The sequence below is a fragment of the Nomascus leucogenys genome, chromosome 4 (genome assembly GCF_006542625.1).
Source record: "Nomascus leucogenys isolate Asia chromosome 4, Asia_NLE_v1, whole genome shotgun sequence".
NCBI classification, from domain to species: Eukaryota; Metazoa; Chordata; class Mammalia; order Primates; family Hylobatidae; genus Nomascus; species Nomascus leucogenys.
Window position 1 is genome coordinate 118,028,029 of NC_044384.1, and position 11,411 is coordinate 118,039,439.

The 11,411-nt window shown below is 38.6% G+C and overlaps 2 protein-coding genes and 1 non-coding gene across 7 annotated transcripts in view; 1 reads left to right on the forward strand and 2 right to left on the reverse strand.

Annotated features, from left to right (window-relative positions):
- UBP1 (upstream binding protein 1) overlaps positions 1-11,411 on the forward strand; it is a 52,625-nt gene that overhangs the window by 24,630 nt on the left and 16,584 nt on the right. For 4 of the 5 annotated variants that reach the window (XR_004029794.1, XR_004029795.1, XR_004029796.1 and 1 more), the window contains exons 4-8: positions 3,685-3,790; positions 4,814-4,920; positions 6,896-7,048; positions 7,151-7,261; positions 7,700-7,807. Coding sequence is in view for 2 of the 5 variants with exons in the window: in XM_003256831.4 (XP_003256879.1) it covers positions 3,685-3,790; positions 4,814-4,920; positions 6,896-7,048; positions 7,151-7,261; positions 7,700-7,807 (585 nt within the window). In the remaining 3 variants the exon portion in view is untranslated. The remainder of the gene's footprint in view (positions 1-3,684; positions 3,791-4,813; positions 4,921-6,895; positions 7,049-7,150; positions 7,262-7,699; positions 7,808-11,411) is intronic. The other variant, XM_003256830.3, reaches the window with a different exon arrangement.
- The window catches only part of FBXL2 (F-box and leucine rich repeat protein 2), a 147,368-nt gene that overhangs the window by 6,654 nt on the left and 129,303 nt on the right, over positions 1-11,411 (reverse strand). The window lies entirely within an intron of this gene.
- Positions 2,330-2,391, reverse strand: LOC115834925. The gene has a single exon (XR_004029913.1). It is a non-coding gene; the product is annotated as a U7 small nuclear RNA (small nuclear RNA).

Consider the following 11,411-nt stretch of genomic DNA (forward strand, 5'->3'; position numbering starts at 1 on the left):
AGTTCGTTGCAGTTATGGAGTAAAAAACTCTTCACCACAACAAAAACCTATAAGCCTCTCTAAAAGTAAAATATAATATGGGGAAGAATGTCAATGTTGGCGTAAAACTTTAAAAAATCCTTTACCATGTAAAGTTTCATTTAAAAAAATTGAAATCTCTGTTCACCCTACTTATGTATCTGAATGAAAAAGTCAGTCATCCTAGATATAGGAGGCATACCTGTTTTCCAGCTAACCTGTTCTTTTAGGATGTATCTTCAGAACCATCCCTGTCCCCTGGCCCCTCCTAGCCTGTATCCATCATACATCATGGCTGATTATAAATTCCATAGCATTACAGGGCGGGGTTAATGAAAGAATCTTAATTGGGGAAAGGTAAAACCTCATGTGGCTAACTAAGTGTTAGCAAGAGACAAGTTCTCTTGATCCTTCCATCTTCCCACAGAGTGGCATGTCAGGGCCCAGGTGCTGCTGGGCCCTCAGTGTGGAGGGGCATTCTATTGGAAAGACCCTGCCCTCTGTGGATCTGCCTTTTTAGTGGGTAAGCATGGGAAGGGCAGCCTTGTGGTGGGAATTGGATTCAGGCAATCTAAATTTGGTGTGTTAACTAATTTGGCATGTCTGGGAAAGCCAGCTGCCCAGTACCTGGAGGGCACCTGGAAGGTTACTTAGGGATCAAATGATAGGTTACCAAAGGTGCTTTGGAACTTCTTGAATCTGCAGAACATATTCAGCAATGTGCTTTCTCTGATTGTTCTATTTTTGTCTGTCTTTGTTCTGTGTTTTTTTTGTTAATGTATCAGTGTAAAAGGGTTGGAAAATGGTTTTAATTGTAAACTCCATAATAAACTTTAGTAGGATTTGATGGGCCCTATATTGAGGTCTTTAAAACTGGATCCAAAAATGTTAGAACAATTTTTTTAACCTTTTATTGTAAAATTTGAACATACCCAGAAGTAAAGAGAATGGTACAATGAATCCACATATATCCATCATATGGTGGTATATAATAAATATATCTGGTATATATCATGAGTTCTCATAAATTCTCCTGCCAACTTCAACATTCTCCACAATTTGCCAGTCTTGTTTCATCTATTCCCCCTTGTGCTTTTTTTATGTATGCTGGATTATAGAATTTACTAATTTGTAATTTTAACTCAGTTCTTCATTCATGACCATTCAGTGTTCTGAGGAAAATATAACAAACTTTGACATCCAGTCCAAATGCCAAAATTCAGGGTCCATCAAGGCATTGAAGAAAATCAATTCTGAAGCAATTGTCTTTGTCATTTATCAGTGGAGACAAGCTGGCTTTCCAGGGCAGTTCCCTGAATAGGTGGTAGGATTTAGAAATAATTAGTCTGATAGGTGATACCTAATGTTTAAAATATTTTGGCAAGCTGGTTAAAATACCTGTCAGATTAACGTGGGATAGCAGGGTAAAGTTGTATGACTGCTTTAAGTTCAACTTCCTTGTATTTACTTCCAAATTAAAACATGTAAAAACATTTAATGTACAAAATTAACGCAAGCAAATAAATTAAGGGAAAAATGACACCTCATTATGACATAATGAACTACTGTTAGTAGCAAAACCATTAACTTATAAATGCACAGTGAATGTTTTGCTGACATAACACTAGTATATTCCACCTAGACAAGGTTACTTATTCTGAAGGCATCAGTATCTAAATATTTAGCCCACTGATTGAAAAGGGTTAATTTTTAAAGCATTTTACATTGGCTTCATCTTCTGTTTGATAAGCCAGCTGTGTGATTTTTGGTGGATGCGCCAGGCATCCAGTTATATTCTGTATAACTGGGATTAAGAGCTACTGTCTGCTACTACCAAAGACTGCAGGATGAATTTCTTGGAAATTACATCCTTTTTTAATCTAGAGAATCCCTAAAATATGCTTCAGATTTCTAGAGTTTTATTTACTGGCCCTAGGATCTTCGACTATACTACTTAAATTTGGGGGGGAACCTTGGGGATCAAGTGATAGGTTTGCGAAGGTGCTTTGGAACTTCTTGAATGTGCTGAACATATTTAGCAATGTGCTTTCTCTGATTGTTCTGTTTTCATCTTTTTTTGTTCTGTTTTTTTCTTTTAGTCTTATGTTAGGGCCCCATCACATGTTGCTAGTTCTGAAAATGTAGTCAATCTCCTTTTAAGGAAAACTTTCAGATAATGAGACTTTCTCCCTGATTCGTATAAGAAGTTCCTTTCCTCTCTCCCGCCCTCCTCCCTCTCTTTCTTTCTTTTTCTTTCTCTTCCTCCCTTCCTTTTCATTCCTTTCTGTTTTCCTTTCCATTCTTTTTTGGGTAGGGTTTTCTGGTAGAAGCTGGAAAACCTGCTAGACAAATTCTAAAAGAGCTATATAATGCTAGAATTTTTCTTATATATCTTGTAATTTCCTAACTTTGGTCCTCCTTTTATCTTCTTTAGTATTTTAGTCTGACCTTCTAGAATGGGGCTTAGTAAAGCTCTGAAGTCTAATACCTGTATTCTAATACTGTTTTCATCTGAATATGTGTATTTAGTATGGTTCTTACTGTGCTGTACTTTTTTCTGGAGACGAGCTGGCTAGCAAATGTGAACCACTGGCATTGGTGTCTTAGGGGCCACCACTAGCCTATGAACCATCACTATGAGAGCTTTGCTGTGGTCAGGTGATGGTGTGAAGTGGGTGCTGGGTAATTGCTTGGACAGGCCCTGCAGGTGTGGGTGCAGGTGAGGAAGATGGGAATAAAGCAGCCACTGAGCCCTATAAATTTCTCCCACATGGTACTCTTTTTTTAACTTATCTCAAATAAAAAAATTGCTACTTTTAATTGGCTGCTGGGATTACAGGCATGAGCCCCACCACACCTGGCCTAAGTTCTTTTTTTCAAGGCAGTGGGCAGTGTTTTGGATTTTTGTTTTTTGCCAGTTCTTTTTTTTAAAAACTCAATTTTTTTTGAGATGGAGTCTCACTCTGTCAGCCAGGCTGGAGTGCAGTGGTGCGAACTCGCCTCACTGCAAGCTCTGCCTCCCGGGTTCACACTATTCTTCTGCCTCAGCCTCCCAAGTAGCTGGTACTACAGGCACCCACCACCATGCCTGGCTAATTTTTTGTATTTTTAGTAGAGACGGGGTTTCACCATGTTAGCCAGGATGGTCCCAGTCTCCTGACCTCGTGATCCGCCCACCTCAGCCTCCCAAAGTGCTGGGATTACAGGCATGAGCCACTGCGCCCGGCCAAAAAAACTCAATTGTTAACTGTTATTTTAAATTAACAAAGTTTTACCATTGTGCCTGGGTTTCTCTGTCTCCATCTTTTCATTTTTAGTAACTCCTTTGTGCATCTGGTATTCTCTTTATAGGAATGTAATTCTTGCTCATTAATTTTAGTGGGAAGAACCTTAATTTTGAATTGCAATAACAAATTATTTTATAAAATCAATACCTAAGTTACCATTTTATTTACAATTTTAATTTTTGAGTTATAATTCTTTGCACCAAATAATTGTACCATAATCCAAGTATCCAAGGGCAAAATAGTTCACTTACAGAATGTTTAAAACAGAATCTAGTTGTATATGTTCTACTGCCACAGGTTAACACATAAGAAGTAGAAATGGTCCTGCATTTTAGCTGGAGCAGTTTAAAAGTACTCATTTTCCCCACTTATTCCACAGAGCATCATAAGGGTTGTATTCCATGACAGACGGCTACAATACACAGAGCATCAGCAACTTGAAGGATGGAAGTGGAATCGCCCAGGAGACAGACTTCTTGATTTAGGTACAGGCAGTGATCAAAAGACCATGGAGATGAGGGCATTGTTTAGCTATGCCCAGTAATGTGTTGGCATCATGAATTACTTGTTTGGGGAAAGTTTTGGTGTTTGTGGATTTTGTGTCTTTTTTTTTTTTGGAGACAGAGCCTTGCTCTCTCACCCAGGATAAAGTGCAGTGGCACAATCTTGGCTCACTGCAACTTCTACCTCCCGTCTTCAAGCGATTTTCCTGCCTTAGCCTCCCGAGTAGCTGGGATTGCAGACGCACGCCACCATGCCTGTCTAGGATCTTGTGTCTTGAGAGTTGTTTTCTATATATACATACACACACACATACATATATATGTATGTATGTATACATTTTTTTCTTTTTATTTTTTTTCCCATCCTTGTATTATAAAGAACCAAGAGAGTTGTTTTATAGTTAAAACGTCAAGTAGCTTTTTGGTGCTAAACTAATGTGAACCCGGAATTTTATGATTTTGAAACCATTGAATTGTAAACCATCTATCTTTTTTTTTTTTTGAGACGGAGTTTCGCTCTGCCGCCCAGGCTGGAGTGCAGTGGCGTGATCTTGGCTCACTGCAACCTCCGCCTCCCAGGTTCAGGCGATTCTTGTGCCTCAGCCTTTTGAGTAGCTGGGACTACAGGCATGCGCCACTGCATCTGGCTAATTTTTGTATTTTTAGTAGAGATGGGGTTTCACCATGTTGGCCAGGCTGGTCTCAAACTCCTGACCTCAGGTTATCCGCCTGCCTTGGCCTCCCAAAGTGCTAGGATTACAGGTGTGAGCCACCACGCTCAGCCTTATCATATTCTTAAAAAAAAACGAAATACAAACCATGGTAGGGGAAACTGTGATACTCGTTTAGGGTGGGTTTCGATGTTGAAGAAGTTGATCATGGAGCCCACTGAAGGACAGAGTTCAAAGCAGTTACAATTATTTCATTAGAACATAATATAGTAAGTTGTAAGTTTTTAAGTTATTTAAAGTGGATGAGTTTTTATGTAACTTCTTTTTAAAACAGATATTCCAATGTCTGTGGGAATAATTGACACAAGGACGAATCCAAGCCAGTTAAATGCGGTTGAATTTCTGTGGGACCCAGCAAAACGCACCTCTGCTTTCATTCAGGTTTGGATTTTTACATTATTAGAAGCTTACTAACCTAGTTATTTAGGTCATGGTAGGATTGAATTTTTGATACAGTATCATTTCCTTTAAATGTCTATTTATAAACTATGTTGCAGTGTCTTTCTATATACATAGTTAGGTTTAATCTAGTAAGTTCATCCTATTTTAAACTAACATATATGAAGACATTCTATGACATGTAAAGCATTATTCAAATGTTATTTTTACCACTAGTAGTCCCAATAATGAAAATGTCTATTTTTCATGAGATGTATTTCTCTTGAACAAAAGCTGCTATTTAAAAGGATACAATTGAAAAAAGATTGAGATTTTAAAATTCCTTATAGCATTATTTTGAAAACATTCTAATACTGAAAAATTCAAACCTCTATAAATAGGATAATAATGATGATTAATTGTCCATGTAACCATCACCTGGCTTTAGCAGTTTTTAGTAGTTTCCACCCCCTTTTAGTTATTGTTGGAGCACCTTTTTTTTTTTTTTTTGAGATGGAGTTTCATTCTGTCACCCAGGCTGGAATGCAGTGGCATGATCTCGGCTCACTGCAATCTCCGCCTCCCAGATTCAAGCTCTTCTCATCTCTCAGCCTCCCGAGTAGCTGGGATTACAGGTGTGCACCACAGTGCCCGGCTGATTTTTGTATTTTTAGTAGAGATGGGGGTTTCACCATGTTGGCCAGACTGGTCTTGAGCTCCTGACCAGTGATCCACCTGCGTTGTCCTCCTAAAGTGCTGGGATTACAGGTGTGAGCCACCGTGCCCAGCCTGTTAGAGTACTTTAAAGCAAGTTTCAGACATACCATTTCATCCGTAAATATCATGTCTCTAAGAGATGAGTTTTAAAAAGTAACTATAATATCATTATTCTGTGTTTAAAAAAAAATAGTAATTCTAATACCCAGAATGTTCAAATTTGTATGTGGTGGAATTTAAACTACCGGGTAGGTAATATATAGAAAAGGAAAACCACTTACTTGCTGACCAGCCTTCATAAGCTATGCTTTGCATGAACTGTAAAAAATCATTTGTATTTTGCATTTTGGTATTCTAACAGTATTATTCTCCATCAGTTAATCCCTGGGGGCATGGTTTATATCCGTCAAATATTGATGCAAACTCATACTGTTGGTGTTTGTCTATAAGGCAACTAGTTATGTAGTAAATCAAAGTGATACAAGACCTGGCTTTACATCTCAGGTTGTGTTGTCATACTGCAGAGATCAGTTTTAATAGTGAGTCATTAGAAGAAGGGATGTGCAGCAGTCAGAAATGACCAAGGTCTTGCTGTTAACTCTATGTGAAACCCTAAGGCTGTCTTCCAGGATGGGTATTAGGAGACAGGGCAGGAGTGGTGGAAGATGAGTATTGCCCTCTGGATCCTGAATGGACTTTGAAGAGTTGACCAGAGAATTTAGATGGATACAGAATAGGATGGGTAGTGGGCTTTCTGGACTGTAAAATTTCCCCAGGCAAAGTATCACAAATTGGTATCTGTAGGAACAGCAGTAAGATGGTTGGCTGGGTAGAGCAGGGGTAATGGCAGCAGAGGGCAAACAACAGAAGCTCTAAACAGTGAGGTGAAGATTGCTGTGGATTGAACAGGGCTTAGTACCCTGGGTCTGAGATTAGCAGACAGTCCAAGGTGGAGGTGGGCAGTATACATAGGAAGCTACTGTAGTGTTGTACCCTTGATTGGAGCCAAGTCCTGCATTAGAGGAGAGGCGTTGTGATGCGCAGGAGCTCAGAAAGTCTGGAGAGGCTCAGTTGGATTTGTAAGAGGGAAGCCATATCTTAAAAACAATTAGGTTCATAGATAATTTTGCTAATATGTGTGTTGAGTTCATTTTAAAGGATCTTGAATTTATAGTGGTGTCAGGTCACTCAAGAGGGAACAAAATCGAAAAATAACCAGTGGAAGGTCTTTGAATCCATTTCAGCCTGAATCGTTTTATAGGTACACTGCATCAGCACGGAATTTACTCCACGGAAGCACGGAGGTGAAAAGGGAGTGCCCTTTAGGATCCAGGTTGACACCTTTAAGCAGAATGAAAATGGAGAATACACAGATCATCTACACTCAGCTAGCTGCCAAATCAAAGTTTTTAAGGTAAGACAGAGAACCCGGCTTTTCTGTAATTAAGGCTCAGTTTTGCCTCTAAAGCTGTGTGTCTGCAGCCTGATGGATGAAATAGTATACTTTGTTTTTAAGCCTAAAGGTGCAGACAGGAAACAAAAAACTGACCGAGAGAAGATGGAGAAGAGAACAGCTCATGAAAAAGAAAAGTATCAGCCATCCTATGATACCACAATCCTCACAGAGGTAATGTAGTACAGCATTTGGTTTTGGAAGAGAAGCAAAGGTTGCATATTAGTCTATTTCTAAGATGAGTTTTGCTACAAAAGGGTTGGGGAAGATTGGGTGGCAGTTTGACATGTTATTCTCTGTGAAATTTCTGGGGAAAATATTTAAATTTGGGGATTTTGATAGACTGTTTCCTGGGTGGGATCTTAAATGAAGATGCTGAAATCCCAATGAGGTCTTAGAAACAGACCTTAAAAACTTTGAAGTTGGCAAGAGACTTAAGTTGGGGCCTAGAAAGTCCAATTTTTGTCACTGCTGGGGTTTTGCATTTTTTTTAACTTTGAATCCTGTTAGTCATGCATTTGTTTAATTGGACTGAAAAGACATGAAACAGGGTGTTAGATCTTTCTTTGTATAATGAAAAGACATTGATCCCAATCTTTGGTGTTTGTCCAGATGAGGCTTGAGCCTATAATTGAAGATGCAGTTGAACATGAGCAGAAAAAGTCCAGCAAGCGGACTTTGCCAGCAGACTACGGTGATTCTCTGGCAAAGCGAGGCAGTGTAAGGGACTTCTGCTTCTCTTTTCATTGTGCAAGAAACCTTGTGCAGTGTTAGATATAGGACCAACTTCCACCGCAAAGTAAAGCCAAAATTGTTTTTGATGTCCATGTCTTGATTTAATTTGCTTTTGTTTAGACTTCCTGCTTCTGTTTGTTCCTCACTGAGGAAAATTTCCTAAATCTAACACTTTAAAACAAAGCAAAAAACAATGTTGACCATATTGGGTGGTTTTGGAGGGAAAAAAAAGACACTCAGAGATATGTATTCCCTCCCTGACTCCTTCCCTTCCTCCTTCCGTCCCTCTCTCTCCTTCACACACACACCTCCTTCAAGAGCACTGAAATTAATTGAAAATACTTTCTTTAGCAAATTAGCTATTATTTTTGTGTAACTGAAAAGGGTCTTGCTTTCTCATGTGTATACTTGATAAGAAAATTTTGTGGACAGTTAGATGATGGCAGCAAGCTTGACATTAACACGTGCAGTTCTTTGTCACATTTTTCTGCATGTAGCATAAAAATGTGTGTCTGTCTATGCTTCTAAGAGCCTGTTTGGCAGCACTGGTAGAAAAAAAAAAAACTCTGATGGGATTCATATTTCTTCTTGGCAGTTGCATTGTGAATTAATGCTTCAGGCCAAAGTAGTGTACCTTGCTACACCTAGACCTGAGTCCCCCCCAGTATGCAGTCAGGGGGCATCTGGTTGAATATGTGCTTTGTCCAGTTAAGTATAGCAAATCTTCATTTTATGACATGACTCTTCATCTATTAGTCCACAAAGGATGATCCTGCCTTGCAAACTTAGATCAGCTACATACCTTCAGTAAATATAAACACAGAACATTAAAGAATCATTTAAAATAATTGTCATCATATGTATTCGTGACTGCTGTATTCACTGTTGCAGTCTTTGCACTATTAAAGTACCAGAGGATTTTTCATTCTTACGCATATCACAATTACTGTGGTTAAATGTAGACTTTGAATGTCACTGTCACAAGCACTATCACGAGAAACTCATTTCCAATTATAGTATCGAATAAAAATGTTTTAATGCTTCTCTATGCAATGAAACTGAAATTGTACTCATCCTAGTGCCACTGGAAGCACACGTTACATTTTCTTTAACTGGGCTTTTTTTTTTTTTATTTAATAAATTCGAATCAAAGATTGTTAAAACAGCTGTATATTCTTTCCTAAAACACCTGCCCCAGCAATTTTGTTTTTATCCTCTTCTGATTTCTCAGCTGAAGACCCACCAATAGTTCTTAGTAAACTTCTTTGGGGGGGATTCTGGCAACTCACTTTTCCTCTCCTGTTATAAACCATTTAACTAATAAAGAAGTGGGTTCTGGTAATTCCTAAATAAAAGAAATTCATTATAGCCCAGAGGTAATCTGAAGATGGGAAAACTGTTGGTAAATTCTTAATGATTCTTAACACAAGTCTAAAGTATGCAAAACGTCAGCAGTTCACTGGCCTGGGATTTCACATCTTCCTCATGTATCGCTTACTGCCCTGGCTGTATTTGATTTTGTTCAGATGCTTCTAGGGGTGGTTACAGCTCATCTTGAAAACCTGTTTTTAAAAAAGCAGGGTACAGATCGATCCCTTAAAAAACAAAGTTTGCAAAATTTCATATGTTTTTTCAAATTCTTACCAAGGAAGGCCAACATTTCATAGAGTTTTTGGCTAGTTACAATTGGCTTTCAGTAAAAAGGGATATCCAGACTTACTGTTAGAGTCGAAAAGATGCCGAATGAAATGGTCCCACACTGAATAGTCACTACTGTTGGTTACCAGGAGATGCCGTACAACAAAACTCTTATGTGTCTGTTGGTCTTCATCTCTGAGCTGTATATGATTGGCTCAAATGAAGACTGCCAATTTCTACAGCCTAAAATGGGTGATCATTCTTTACCTGGGGAGGGACTATGTTCACAGTGTACCGAAACCATAACTATGAGCCCAGGCCAGGCATTGCTAGCGCCGTTATGAATTCAGGAGCATAGGCACTGCACCATTGCTTGCTTTTCGAATGTTAGAAGAATCTAAATATCTAAAAGCAAAATGGGTATTTATGGAGTTTTGGTAAACTTGGTGTTTCTACATTACTCTGCCATACTAACTTGAAGCTTTTTGATGGCTTCATTTCTTCAAATGGCTGGCAATAATTACCAAAAGTTTAGAGAGACTTGATACTTTTAATATTAAATGGTTTACATTATTTATACGTGTATGTTATGTAGTGTTATATTTTGTATGTGCAGGGGGATGTTGTAGCAGGAAAATCTTTCAGATAGTAGAGGTGAGGTGACAGTGTGTGATACCCATGATTAGATTTGCTAGTCAGCTCACAGGGTCTTGGGTTCCTCAAACAGTGTAAACTGAGGAGGTGATACTTTGTAAGGTGGAAAGAAAAACAAGGGTCTAGTTTTTTAGTTGCTTATTTTTTTTTGAGATGGGCTTTCACTGTGTTGCCAAGGCTGACCTCAAACTCCTCAAGCAGTCCTCCTGCCTCAGACTTCTGAGTAGTTGGACCACAGGTGTGTGTGTGCCATCACAGCTGGCTTAAAAGGCCCTAATTTTAAAAGAATGGGCATTGTTGTGTAAAATGTAATTTATAGCAAAGTTGCTATGCCATGCAATAAGTTTATTCAAAGCTCTCCAGCTAAATTAGATTTCTTTTTTGAAAGCTGACTGATAATAGAAGTAATAAGTCTGCAATCATTTTTGTTATTTTTAAGGGGATACATAATTGGGTAGTTGAGATTATTTTCCATGTATCCATTGCTTTTGATGGATGTCAGACAAGCGTTTTAAGCCCCTGTAACCATTGGTGAAACTTAATTTCTGCCCTCAGTGTGCTTCACAGTTTCTTAGCTCCATTACACCAGTGGTCTTGACACTTACCTACTCAAAATAATTTTTAAATTTTTTTAGAGACAGTGTCTTGCCCAGTCACCTGGGCCTGGAGTGCAGCGGTGTGATCAAAGTTCATTGCAACCTCAAATTCCTTGGCTCAAGTGATCCAAGACACTTGAGACAGGTTCTCGCTGTGTTCCTCAGGCTGATCTCCAACTCCTGGCCTCAGAATGATCCTCCCACCTTGGCCTCCGAAAGTGCTGGGATTGTAAGCATGAGCCACCATGCCTGGCCTCAAAAGAATTTTGAAAAAGGATATACTTGCACCTTTCCAGATTGACATCTGAAAGTTTTCATCATAAAGTTTTTTCATCATAAATTTAAATAGCTGCAAAGGAGGCAATGTTCTGGCGTGGTGGTGATTTGCATTTACAGTTTAAGATAAAACTGTGACATTACTCTTGAAGTGCATCCTATGGAATCTAAATGCTATGGCAGTTTGACCACTGCTATTGTTCATTCAAAAAATTCATTAAATCCAAAATTGTACTTTGTTCTTCCTCTTGGTCTCATGTTTCTATTTCACTCCCCTTAAATTGTATCCTAATATGACATAGTTTTATGCCTGAAAATCTTTAAAAATTTTTTTCTTATTTATTTTTATTTTTTCTTCCTGAGGCTTCAAATGATGAAACTGAAATTTTTAAATGATCACCCTAAAAAAATTACCTTACAACAAA